This window comes from Chroicocephalus ridibundus, chromosome 2 (assembly GCF_963924245.1).
Source record: "Chroicocephalus ridibundus chromosome 2, bChrRid1.1, whole genome shotgun sequence".
Taxonomy (NCBI): domain Eukaryota; kingdom Metazoa; phylum Chordata; class Aves; order Charadriiformes; family Laridae; genus Chroicocephalus; species Chroicocephalus ridibundus.
Window position 1 is genome coordinate 132,886,833 of NC_086285.1, and position 14,616 is coordinate 132,901,448.

Here is a 14,616-nt window from a genome sequence, read left to right on the forward strand (position 1 = left end):
ACAGAAAGAATTTAAAAAATTACTAACAACTGTTGACTTTAATGCTAAGTTTAGGCTTTGGGGTTGCAGAAGCAGTGCTCACTTGTCTGTGTTGCACATCCAGCTATTTCTTCTTCTTCTTCTTCTGGCTTATTATAATAGTCTTTATCAAGCAATTTATAACAGGGAAAACAACAGGTGTTAATAGCTTCACACCCTGGATAGGGTCATGTCATTTTTTCCTCTTTTGATGTACTGACTGTTGAATGTTTCGCCTGGCAAGAATTTTTCTGATTTATACTGAGAATGAAGCTAGTTATGGAGAAGAAATCCCATCAAGACTCATTACAGCAAAACTCCTATGCGTGTGTAGCTACCCTAAGCTTCAGATAGAATCACGGCCCCATCAGTCCATGTTTCCTCCTCATATACAGAACACAGGGATTTCATGGCCTGAAGAAAATCTCATCCCAGCAAGTTCTCAAACAGAAGTCAGCACATGGTGCTTCTCTGATATTTCCCCTCCGAGCCCTAGAAAGACTCCTTGCTTTTCTTCCAGCCACCACAGGTGACAAGTGATTCCCTTGTGAGGTGTCTGTGTCTTTGTCTCTCTCTCTTCTACTACTTCCTGTCTTTTCCTTGACTGATGCCCCTGGGCATCTTCACCCCATACTTCACCCCTGTTCCAACAACTCACTCTCCACTTCATCACTCCTTCTCAGGTGCGATATCTGGAAGCGTGGGTGAGCAAAGAACTAACCTGCCTAGCAATTAGCAGCTATTTTATATGGGAAGCATTATGGAGAAGTCAAAAAGATGCTTATAAAGACAAGTGTCTTCAATGCAGCTAGCAGAGAAGGGAGATGATCAGCATGACATGGGCCCCAATTCTGCACAACGTTTTGGCCCCTTTGCCTATGGAAATTCATATCTCTCCCTCCTGTAGAGCAGTACGAAGCTCAAAATTTTGTGGTTTGTAGCTCTGTTAGAAGTTGGACATTGCTAGAGCAGCAGGGGAAGTGCCACTCCTGCAAAAGAGGGGCCTCAGATGTGCAATGGCAGGTGGGAGAGGATTTGGGGAGCTCTCCTGACTAGACTAGATCGTTGTGCGCTCAATGTTAATAAGTAAATAAGGAGAAAACCACCAGCCTGGAGGGGAGAGATAACTGAAGGATGGGACAGATAAACAACTCATCACTGGGGAAAAAGAAAGATTAGTATATTTTAAAGATCAAAGACGAAGTAAAATTCACATAAAATAAGAACAGCTTTAAAAGATCTTTTAAGGCACACAAACCGCAGTAATGCCTGTGGGTTTTCTAGCTTGTTTTTGTTGCATTTTTCCTCCCTGAAGACCATTAACATGTCTGTCTAGGCTTATGTAAAAAAAACCAGCCCTTTAACAATATAAATGGGTTCACGTTTTACTAAACACATATAGCAAACATCAAAGAACAGCCTGAATATCTAAGCAAACACACAAGGCTGGATCCAATCACCTGTTCTGACAAGCACGTTTTTGGTTCATTCCTACATTGATTCACTTCATTAGTCAAAGAACCCCAACCCTTTCAACATTACACTACGTGGCAATGCCTTACCAGTGTAGATGCTGGCATTGGAAGCTGGGATGCCAAACTGTGACTCGATGAACTTGGGAATGAAGGTAATAAAAGCTGTGACAATGGCACTCTCAGCTGTGTATGACAAACTCACAAAAAGGAATGTCATGTTGCTTAAGATCCTGACAGCTGCTCTTGGAAGCTCTATAAAATGACAAAAATGACAAACGAATGTTATAAATAATGAGCGAGAAACAAAAGCAAACTGAAACAAAACAAACTGATTTTCTTTGAGATGGCCTGGCAATAATGGCTTGCTAGCATCTGGCTACATTTGCTAGGCGGAAGGGAGAGCGCATATTTGGGATTGCAGCCTTCGCTGCCTGCTCTTGCCCTATCTCACTGCACCGCCCCAGGGCTGCAGTCCCACTTTTCACAAACACAACTGAGGTCTGTTTTAACAAAACCCTCTGAAAAAATAAGGTCTACATTGTAACACTATAAAGGAGAGAAAAAACAGCAATAAAATGTAGTGGTTTGGGAATTATTCTCATGTCTTATTTTGAAATTTTCTATGAGATAATGCGTATCACACTGCTGAACTGACAGTACTGAGTTTTGCACTCCACAGGAGGAAAACAGATCATGTACTCCCCCTGTAACTCTCTCCTTCAAGGACCACGCCTGGAAAGCTGGGATAATACTACTTCAGTTTGAAACGGGAACCAAAAGATTTTTAATTAAACATTTTTTTACACGATTTAGAAGTATTTACAATAGATGCAGACAAAGCATACTGACAAAATGATGTCAATGATATCAATGAATTTCAACATACCTTACATACAACTCATATTCTCGGTAGGGATAAAAGCAATTAAAAATGAGAGCACATCATTAGCTTAAATTGAAAAAGTATTCATAGACATTGCATTTATCCTCAAATTAAATATCAAAACCCCATGACACTCAGCACTGTAGTTAAAAGAAACACTTCAATGCTTCTAATTCAGTCCTGTAGTAAGGTCAAAGTATCATCACAAGATAATGATAACTCTATTCAAGACTTAATTTTTTCAGATTAGATGGTGTGATTTTCAATATGTCTTTATTTCCTTGGCTCTTCCACTGAGATCAGACTTTCTGTTCAAGTATTCTATCTAACCTACTACGGTTTGGGTTCTTTTCATTTGCTTTTTGCTTTGTACAGAAATTGAAAGCTGCTTGTATCAAAGCCCATTGAATTCAATGACAAGAGCGCCCATTAGAAATACATGTTGAGTAAGAACTCCTGAGTGAGAATTTTATTGATGTTAAAAGATGTCAAGTCGAAAATCTGTCTCACTTTCTCCATTGACTCCAGTAGGTTATCTGTATAAAAGCAAACAGAATTTAGACTCTCTTCTTGTCAGAACTTGTCAGGCTGCTAATTAGCACCTAAGTTGTCTGACTGCACCCAGTCTTAGCTTATGCCAGTCGTCAAAATCTATACTGCATTCATTACGAGTACAGGGTTTATAATTTTAATGTAGTCAAATGCTCTCTTGCTGCCTCAATGAAGAAACATATTCAATGTTAAATACAAAATTTGGTGGAAATAAGTAATGAATAAATCATATTAAGAAGCACTCATATATTTGAATCTTAATGTTTTTTACCACCTACAGCTTTTTTTTAAAAAAAATGTGGCACTGTTTGCAATAAAAGAACAGAAAGAAACAAGATAACTGGAATATGAGACCATATAATATCAACATGAATATGGGGAAACTGTAATGCAACTGTCCACCTCAGTAACTACATTACAGTAGCATGTACAAAGATAAAATAGCATTTAGTGGCAAATATGCTGTATGTTCAAAATACAGCTAAATCGAAATTTATCTCATTGTTCAAAAGGAAATGAAAGAGAGGAAAAAAATGAAAGATCTACAATACCATCAGATGTCAGCCCTCAAACCTCATCAGCTTCGGCTTTGTGTCTATTTTTGGGTTGCCTTGGGTTGGGTTGGGTTAGCTGATGGGGGCTTAGATGCAAAAAGAAACGAAGATGCTCTAACCCAGCTTTTGCAAAGCCTTTCATGGGGCTAGATAGCACAGTTTAAGAAAAAGGTTGCCATAGGGATGCAGTGGGGCTGTTCCCTGGGATTTTCCTGGGCGCGGGGCACAGGACTGAGCGCTTCTCCCCCTGCAACAGGAGCAAGCGGCGATGATTGTGCTGCTGCCACCGTGAGAAAGGAGTCAGCAAACAGAAAGAGGGGTGCCAGGATCGGCCCTGCTGGAAACTGAGCTATTTGGTGGCAGCTGTTCACCTGTGCTGAAAACACGTGGAAGAAAATAGTAAGAGAGTTACTTTCAGAAGACTGGACATCACAGAGAGAAACATCATTTTATTAGGATGATGAACAAAGTGCTCTTTGTAGAAATGAACTGGAAGTCATTGGACAAGGGCTGAGTCCAAGATCTTTGCTAAATCCATTATTTTAAAGGGCCTCGTCCAAATAACACATCTGGTAAAGTTTTGGTCTTCCAGGTAAAACTGAGCTTCAGGGAAGTGTGTGGTTTAGAATTTTTGATCTAAAGATACTGAAGAACTACTCAGGTAAAGAACTGCAGAGCTAACGAACATTTTGCTCTGGTGTTCAGATGTAGAGCTGTACTTTCTGTCAACTCCTACTTGTATCTAATCTCAGCACTCAGTTTAAAGGTCACTATTAATTTCAAACCTAATTAGTATTTTCAAATTGGATTTCTACTGATAGATAAAACTCAGTGTCTTGGAATAAGCACAAGTTCTCTTACACCCGTGTGAAGGATTCTTCAGGGAAAAGCTCTGCTGATTACTGTAATTTTTGGCATGAAATAAAGAGAGATTATTCCTGCTTGCTGCACTGATACATACCACTTGCAGCAGTTGAGGGCTGAAGCTCCTTGTGACTTATAAAGCACAACTGTCTGGCATACAAGGAAAAGTTGCTATATAGTAAAGAAATTTGCAAATAAAAATACATATTCAAAATTAGCTTTTCCCTGATTTCCACCTACGATTATAGTCAAATCCTGTGTGGCAGAATCTGTTTTACACTTCTGAATTTAAAAATCTACAGTAAAATGGCACTATATCTTTCAGCCACACTAATTCTAGTAAAAAGCAAGAATGCTAAAAATTTCAAGGATCCTTTGTACTACATAATCAATCATGCATTTAAAACATTTTGGTGTCACATTATTTTTGTGTAAGTAGCACAGGCCTAGGATTTGTTTTCAAGGCCATTATGAAACCTGTCAGGTTCTGATTTTTAGGAGGTCTTCAAAAAACATCTCTTGTTTTTGCAAGCGTGCATCAGAAACAAACCTTTAAGAACTTGCAGTTTCCCTCATTCTGTCATTTGAAAAAATACATCTCTACCGGTTACGTTCCTAAAACTGAAATGATCTTTTAGTATGTCTGCAAACATGTTTACTCTTCTGGACAGTAATTCAAATCTTAAACATCCTCTTCCTTTTTTTTTTTTTTTTTAAATAACCTAATATGTAACTAAGAGTAAATTGAAACCTGTCTTGCTGACTGGTTTGCTATTCTACTGACAATTTTCTTCCTTTCATGTCTTTGACAATATTTTTTCCCTAGTCAGCATTCATTTTCTTTCCCTAGCGTGCTGGACAACTGCTTGACTCATGGTGAGGGAAAAGCATAAGAAAAATACACGAGCAATACAAATATTCGTAAATACTGCTCTGAGCAAAACTCTTACAGCACTGTAAACAGAATTTCAATAAAAACTCAAATAATATTGACTTCATCTCCTTTTTCATAATTTAATTTATTTTCTTTTATCCCCGTTCCTGTGCATCTAGCCCAGGATTGTGCAACGAATACAACCAGGGGAATAAACCATCCCAGTCTACAGCACTGTCCTCTTGTAGCCCATCAGGAAAGCCCTTGTTAGGGTGACGCAGATATCAGACAAAAGACCTCCTTTCTGATGGTGTTCCGTGCCTGGACAGCACTATCTAGGTCTCCAGCTTTGAAGGAGGCTGCATCCACACTGAGGTCTCAGGGGCAGCTTCTGCTCTCGCGCAGTACAAGGCAGGGTCAAGATTTGAGACAGGATTTCTGGTTTGTTTATCAGAATGGAAATGAGCATTTTCAGTCACACACGAGTACTTCAAATATATTCTGCATGGAGCTAATCACTAAATTCTAGAATAATATTTTGCCATGTATTTCATTTCATTTCAATCTACTCACATACCATTTAAACCTCATTCAACTCAATTCCTCAAGCATTTTCAGGACATAGAATTATAGAATCATAGAATTGCCTAGGTTGGAAGGGACCTTTCAGATCATCTAGTCCAACCACCAACCTAACTCCGACAAAAACCATCACTAAACCATGTCCCTAAGCACCACATCTACCCATCTTTTAAATACCTCCAGGGATGGTGACTCAGCCATTGCCCTGGGCAGCTGGTTCCAATGTTTAATAACCCTTTCAGTGTAAAAATTTGTCCTAATATCCAGTCTAAACCTCCCCTGGTCCAACTTGAGGCCATTTGCTCTTGTCCTATTGCCTGTTACCTGGGAAAAGAGACCGACCCCCACCTGGCTACAACCTCCTTTCAGGTAGCTGTAGAGAGCGATAAGGTCTCCCCTCAGCCTCCTTTTCTTCAGGCTGAACAACCCCAGTTCCCTCAGCTGCTCCTCATAGGACTTATTCTCCAGACCCCTCACCAGCTTTGTTGCCCTCCTCTGGACCCGCTCCAGTACCTTTTTTGTGGTGAGGCGCCCAAAACTGGACTTAAGTACTTAGGTGGTGGCCAGACCATTGAACAGCCCCTAATACCCCATCAGGAGTAGGGAGGTTGGGAGCGAGTTTGATCTGATTATTACTTTTGTTAACTTGATTTAGAGCAGCTCCACAAGGCTCCCGCTAGCACTGCTCATCACTGCATGGGGCCATGCCAATCTCTTCTATTTTGAGCTCTGCAAGATGGCCTCAGAAAGGGCGAGGGGGGAGCGACTCGCTCAAGGTCAGTGGCATAGCAGGATCTCCAGCCCACGGTCTGCTGAACTCTTTGACATTTACTGTGCTCACCAAGCGCCCCTGCACACAGACCACTGCCTCCTCCTCCTCCTCCTCCTCTTCCGATCCCTGCCAACTGATCTTCAGGTACTGCTGAAACTCCAGTCCGGATCCTGTGATGGGGGAGCACTTCAGTGGTCTTACCCTACAGCCATGAGCCCCTCAGGAGCTTCTTTTACCTTTGCTGATGCCCTGACAAGCATTATTATCCTGCCTCCATCCCTGGCAGGGACTGACTGGAAAGGGCATGCGACAGCTGGTAGATGTGAAAAGGCAGACAGGAATACTCCACATTTAAGAAAGGACTGCACATAGGGACAAAACTCAAAACATTGAAAAGAAAACCAAAGACTACAAAATACAAGCAATTAATTATCACCCTTCAGATTAGATCAGTACATTTTAGGTAATATATACATCGGTTTTCTTTACACTGCTCCTTTATCCAGTTGCACAGCAAGTTTCATTATAGTGGTAAGTAAAAGGGACTGCAGATACAATTTCCACGGCACAAAACCCTAAGGACATCCACGTAATAAATGAAAACAGTGGTTTTGTCTGCTCAGGTTCATGATTTATCTGCATGTATGGGATTGAACTGTGGCTTCTTCATGATAAATCTCCTCTAGCTTATGTTATCTACACTACCTCTATTTCTCCCAATAAACTGCATCCAATTTTCTTCCTCCCATGACCTATTTAATGTTTTATTTAATACTTTTGATACCTGCATAAGAAGCAATCTCCCTCTTACTTTGTTTACTTGCAACACAAATAGGAAAAGACTGAATTCCAAGCCTTTGCGTCTTGAAACATGAGAAAAAGCAAAGGCGCGTAACTGCATTTTTATCTGATCCCAGCTCTACCATGGGCCAAAATAAAGCTCAGGTCACTGAAGTTGGAGGTTTGCAGCCAGAGCCAGTTTTGCTATACTGGTAGCAATTGCAAGACCCCATCCCTCTCCTGTCATACCTTTTCAGTTCCTTTATCACCTAGAGAACTAATTAAATCACGACGAGTTACAGCAGGACAAGAATCATTTTGCCAGGCTTCCCAGGTAAGACAACATCATATCAGAAGATCAAAACAAGCAGCTTCTTCCATGAGACTTTCCTTACCAAAGCTGCACAGATTTTACAGATTTAATGGCACTGACCTCTGTCATGGCAGACTACAACATCACTGATATTTATTAGTACAGAACAGAAGACATGACCTACTAAATCATCGGTCTCCCAGCTACTGCCTAAGTGGAGTTTCTGCCCATCGTGCTATAAAAAGATGAAGCCCCAAAATTCAATGGGAAGCATAAAATGTACATTGCATCTCAGAAGAAGCAATGCTAAATGACTTAGACACATGTGATCCTTTTTTCTTTCCCATTATAAACTAAATTACCTCAACGGAGAAGCTTGAGGCATGATCTCATTCCATAAAGCTCACTTAAACTTGAAAAATAATTAAATGATAGTGCATTCCTGCTGCAGGCTCTCTTTGCTAGGGTAAATGACACCTAATGGGAAAGCTATTATCAGCTTATAGCAAAATACTTTTCTCTGCGCTATCTCAACCCGCTTGGTATCTTTCTGACATGCGGAATACAATGCTGCTTTTCACTGTTCCACGTGGTGAAGTTTCTCCTCTAGAGAAAATGAAAAGTTTTGATTATGAGAAGCTCTAATTTGGTGCCTCCGCTAATATATTAATACAGGATTTTGTAGAAGGTATGGTACACATTTAGGCACGTATATATTATAAAATACATGCTAAAATGAGATATACAGTAATTTTAATTTCTGTGAAAAAAAGTACTAGAAAACATTCTCCTAAGAGTATACTTGTTTTCTGTGTATCTGCTGTGCCTGTAGTGACATAACATGACCTGGAAGGTGAGATTCTGTACAGAAACAGAGAACCATCATTAGCAAACTCATCCAGACACAGAGTTTGTCTGAACATCTGTACCTTTTCCAGGCACGCCTACAGGATGAAGCAGTCCCTCTGCTGTTTCATTGCCCACAATGACGAAGGAGAAGCCCAGCAAAGACTGAAGTCCCCTTTCCCACTATCCTAAGTTAGTGAGAAAACCTTGACAGGAGTATCCCTGAACTACTTTTGCTTATCAGAGGCCAGTAGGTTTTAAGGCCAAAAAAACCCACAGCTAACTTTATGGATTTAGGAGAAAACACTAAGTACGGGGACTCACAAATATGGGGAACAGTCTTCAAAGAAGGAAGTAGACAACACGCTTTTCTTGCTTTTCCATCACTTTCTTAGGTACTTTGCAAACAAAGGGAGAACACGGTTCTGAAAGATCCGATATTGCAGGTTTACCTTGCTTGCTCTGTGCTTTGATTAAGATGCTGTTTTGTAAGCTAATAAAATCACCAGAAGCAAATCCCAGTCTTCTGTTTTTTCTTTACTTCCATAGAAAATAACAGTAACTTTTAGGTACCCTAAGAGTACAGATGTAAATGCAATGTAGAGCAAATCAATATGCATGTGGGTAAACATTATTTAAAATTACACTGGTTTTAGTCTAAAACCAGCACACTGGTTTTCTAAGCCTTGTCCACTCAATAAAAAGAGTGATCATGTGTGTCATTAAAAAATCTGCCAATCATTATATCCTGGACTAATATCTAATGAAAAAGTAATACTAATGTTCATGTCAACAAACAAACACTTAGAAGTTTTGAGTTTGAATTACATCTAATGGTACAAATGACATTTCATGGTTTCTCCTGGTCCAGTTGCATTCATCAGGCAACCACAAAATGGCACGACCAGAATTCGTGTCATGGAATCCAGGAGGACACAACAGCATTGACAACACAACGGAATTAAGGCACTTTCCTTCTTGTCCTATACTATGCAATACTATCACACTGTTAAGCCTATATTGTCAACTCCACGTGTATATGCTTTGTTCACATTAATTAAGTTTTAACAACACTGCCCTTCTTCCCATGGCATTTTATCAATGATTACTACTTACTGTTAGATTTCACATTAATGGTTTGCTTCTTGAATAAAATAAAAATCTCTATTACTTGTCAATCTTTTGATCTCCTCTTGTTTCAAAATTAGCACAGGTTTCATTTGTCATAGCCTTCTGAAAATAAATAGCTTGCAGTACAAAATAGCTAGGAAAGGCATATGAAACAAATAATCTTTCTCAATTAACTTACCCAAATGCATGAATGTAATTGAACCCACATACTAGGATTCTTTTTACTTGTTTCACGTGTATTTTAGAAGAGCACTTTATTCTATGAAGGACAGCTTAAATAAAGTGTGACAGTTAGAAACTGCAAGGTGCACAAATATGTCTGACATTAAAGGTCCAATAACTATAGGAAATAGGCTACCTGTTTGTTACAGGTGCACATTAAACACTTCAACAATTTAAGTAAATGGATGTCTTAACATTCATCACCGCATTTTGTAATTTTAGAGGATGACCATCTATTAAAATCTCAATAGCAAAACTAATATTAAATACCAGATGTCAAAACTCTACCTTTAATTACACTCATAAAATCCTAGATGACCCTGTGTACAAAATTTTAAACATTTAAAAATTAAAAACAAGCTTCACCTTTAACATTCTTTCCAAATCCCATAGAGGCAGGAACTGCACTGTCTGCTTGTATTTTGCTATTTGTTTTCTCTTTCATGACTTCATCATCACTTGAAACATCATCAGAGTTCATCTTCTTTTTCTTTTTCTTTTTTTTATGTCGAGGAGGGAGCTTTTTCGGAAAGGTAAACATGGGAAATATCACAAGGAGCATTGCAATGGCACAAAGGAGAAATCCACTCCACCTAATGCCAGGAGACAGGAACAGAAATGAAAGCCAACACATTACACAAAATAAAAAAAGCCAAAGTGATTATTACAGGCTGTACTGGCTGGAGAGACCTATTTGCACAATATAGAACATTGACATTAAGAGTAAAGGACTGGAGAGGGGGAGAGCCTTCCCTGCACTAAAGCCCTCAATTACAAGATGTTTCTGTTGGCTTGTCTATTGGCAAAGAGATTTATCCAGAACCCAACAAATATTATGAAATAGTGTCAGCTTTGAGCTCCCGTAAATTTTCACTTTTGGTAATTATTCATTACCAAGTGCTGAGAAGTAGATACTTACTTTTACTTTGCCTTTCTTGGATAATTCCCAGTAAAGCAATACAGTATTCCTCTGGAGAACATGAAAAAGGTTATGCATGGCATGAGAAGACAAAATGTCTAGATGGATATATCAGGGCTAAATCTGTTCTGTGTTCCAGTGCCTACCTCTCGCTGCCCTGACCATCTGATTCTCTCCCTTCCCAATGAAGAGCTCCCTAAGCCTGACTGTAAACAACTGTGTTGCAGTTCATGCCAGGGCTTATGCCTAAAACTTTGCAGCTCTGCTCTGTGACCACAACCTGAAACATCCCTTCACAAAGAATTCCCTCTTCTCTCCCTCTGTCTTATAAGAATGGGATATAAACAACCCTTCAATGATCCCTTGGCTCACACGGGATGTCTAGGGACTTACCCGCAGAAGGGGCAATGTAGGGGATGCCAGAAAAGTGTTCTTCAGATCACAGTCATACTGTTATCCTCCCTGAGGCTAAGCAGCTTAATGAACTTCACCACAGCAACACAGATGGTCAAAAGGGCCTTACTAGAAAGTACTCTAGAGTTAACCTTCTGCAGTCAGAAAGCTGATAGTAGAGCATCAGATAACATAATCTCTCCTCTAAGTTCATCTTGCAATGAAAGACTACAGGTAAACATGGATAAACTCACATAGATGCTTCCATAAAGAAGGACAACCCCAGAATTCACCCCTAGAGTTCCTCCCGTGTACTGAAAGTGCAGTTTTCACTATATACTAATCTAATTGTACTGGGTTTATGTGGCAAGGTTTTGGTAACAGGGTGGGGGCTGCAGGGGTGCTTCTGTGAGAAGACACCATAAGCTGCCACTATGTTGGGCAGAGCCAGCTCCTGCCAGCTCCAAAACAGATCCACCACCACCCAAAGCTAAGCCCACCAGCGATGCTGGTGGCACCTCTGTGGTAACTTATTTAAGAAAGCTTAAAAAACGTTGGACAGCAGCTGTGTGACAGGAGTGAGAAAATGTGAAAGAAGCAGCCTTCCAGACACCAAGGTGAGAGAAGAAGGAGGAGGGGGTGCTCCAGATGCTGGAGCAGAAAGTCCCCTGCAGGCCCAGGATAAGACCATGGTAATGCAGGTTACTCCCCTGCAGCCCACGGAGCAGCAGATATCCACCCTGCAGCCCATGGAGAGCCTGTGCTGGAGAAGGCTCCGGCCAGGAAGCCTGCGGAGAGAAGCCCACACAGGAGCAGGTTTTCTAGCAGGACCTGTGACCCATGGGGGACCCACGCTGGAGCGGTCTGTTCTTGAAGGACTGCACCGCATGGAAAGGACACATGCTAGAGCAGTTAATGAAAGACTGTCTCCCCTGGGGGGGACCCCACACTAGAGCAGGGGAAGAGCATGAGGAGGAAGGAGCAGCAGAGACAAAGTGTTATGAACTGACTGCAGCCCCCATTCCCCATCCTCCAGCACCACTCAGGGTGGAGGAAGTAAAGAGTCAGGAGTGAAGTTGAGCCTTAAGAGGGAGGACGGGGCAGAAAGCGTTTGTAGTTTTGTTTTTAATTCTTACTATCCTACTCTGTTATTAATTGGCAATAAATTAAATTAATTTCCCTAAGTTAAGTCTGTTTTGTCCATGATGGTAATTGGTGAGTGACCTCCCCATCCTTATCTCGACCCACAAGCTTTACATTGTATTTTCTCCCCCTGTCCTGATGAGGAGGGGGAGCGCGAGAGAACCTTGGTGGGCACCCAGCATCCAGCCAAGGTCAACCCACCACACTAATCCACACTAGTGTTTGGAATTTTCAGTGAAGTCAACCACATTACTGCAATATCAACCTGTGACAATGAAAGACTGAAGCTCTTTGCCTTCAAATCACAATTTACAGAACTGTGGGGGATTGGTCCTGGCTGGACACCAGGTGACCACCACAGCTGCTCTATCACTCCCCTCCTCACTGGACAGGGGACAGAAAATATAACAAAAGGTTCATGGGGCAAGATTAGGACAGGGAGATCACTCAGCAATTACCATCATGGGCAAGCTAGACTCGACTTGGGGAAAATGAATTTAACTTATTGACAATCAAATCAGAGAGAATAAAAATAAGAAAATAAAAAACAAATCTTAAAACACCTTCTTCCCACCCCTCCCTTCTCCCTGGGCTTAACTTCACTCCCAATTTCCCTACCTCCTCCCACTGAGCGGCATAGGGGAACAGGGAATGGGGGTTGCAGTCAGTTCATCACACGTTGTCTCTGATGCTCCTTCCTTATCATGGGGAGGACTCCTCACACTCTTCTGCTGCTCCAGCATGGGGTCCCTCCCACAGGAGACAGTCCTCCACAAACTGCTCCAGCATAGGTCCTTCCCACGGGCTGCAGTTCTTCACAAACTGCTCAAGTGTGGGTCCTTTCCATGGGGTGCGGACATTCAGGAACAGATTGCTCCAGCGCAGGTCCCCCATGGCTCATAGGTCCTGCCAACAAACTTGCTCCAGTGTGAGCTCCTCTCTCCACAGGGCCACAAGTCCTGCTAGGAGCCTGCTCCAGCGTGGGCCCTCCACAGGGTCACTGCCTCCTTCAGGCGCATTCACCTGCTCCGGCATGGCATCCTCCATGGGCTGCAGAGGAATCTCTGTTCCAGCACCTGGAGCACCTCCTCCCCCTCCTTCTTTACCAACGCTGGTGTCTGCAGAGTTGATTCTCTCATACATTCTCACTCCTCTCTCTCTCCCGACTACTGCTGGTGTTGCGCAGTTGGGGTTTTTTTCAGCTTCTTAAATATGTTCTGACAGAGGCGTCACCACTGTCACTGATGGCCTCAGCCTTGGCCAGTGGTGGGTCTATCTTGGAGCCGGCTGGCATTGGCTCTATTGGACACAGGGGAAGCTTCTAGCAACTTCTCACAGGAAACACACCTATAGGCCCCCCCACTACCAAAACCTTGCCATGCAAACCCAATACAAGAATAATTTTTACCTTTTACATCAGTAGCTACAACAGGAAGCTACTAATTATATAGTTGTTCAAACTTTAAACATACATTGAGTAGACAGGATTACTTGCACAAGAAACAAAAACATTTGGCCTCATATTTGTAATGCAAAAATATTGCAAACTGTATTTTTAAATGAAGGCAAATTCATAGGCATGTGTAATGGTTTGTGTGGTAAATGATTATGCAAAGGCAAACACGCAACAAGCAGCCATGTCTACCACCATTTTTGTTAGAAAGATTGTACAGGAAGCTTTTGGGAGGCAAATCTAAGAGACTGAAAGTTTTGACTAGTTTTGATATTACGCAAACAGAAAATCCTCTATTCATTCATTTTAGCTGATAACGTACATGGATTAGAAAGCAGACTTTTAGGAGGATTAGTCAGCGCTATCAGACAGGGAATAAATCGGTAGACTGTATAAAAATGTAGTAACATCCCTTACAGGATCTCAAAGGCAGAAGCTGCAAAGGCAGTGATCAAAGAAACCATCAGTGGCAATAATACACAGAAATCTGAAACCACCCACTCAGCAGGAAACAGTGAAGGAGACGGGGGGGCCTGTGATGTAGCACGAGATGAAATTCAAATCCAAAGGGACCATTACGGTAGCACACCGAGTGCTGGAGATGTCACAAATGCAGCACTGGATGCAATTATCTGCACCATCTATGCTTCACATCTTCCTGGAGAAATATCAAAGAATTGGAAAACAGGCAAAAGACAATATCAAAAATAATAAGGACACCTACGATGGGAAATGAGAGGTCAGAACAGGATCTGTATTAATTAAAACACCCTTGATTTTCTGTCTGTCAAAGAAAATATGCAGCAGAATACCTCAAAGGCATCTAAACAGGCCTTAGGACC

At 41.4% G+C, this 14,616-nt stretch overlaps 1 protein-coding gene across 1 annotated transcript in view; it reads right to left on the reverse strand.

Annotated features, from left to right (window-relative positions):
* Window positions 1–14,616, reverse strand: part of SLCO5A1 (solute carrier organic anion transporter family member 5A1) — an 84,922-nt gene that overhangs the window by 32,608 nt on the left and 37,698 nt on the right. Inside the window, exons 3-4 of the mRNA XM_063327033.1 lie at window positions 10,233–10,459; window positions 1,581–1,745 (exon numbers count right to left, since the gene is read on the reverse strand). Coding sequence (XP_063183103.1) covers window positions 1,581–1,745; window positions 10,233–10,459 — 392 coding nt within the window. The remainder of the gene's footprint in view (window positions 1–1,580; window positions 1,746–10,232; window positions 10,460–14,616) is intronic.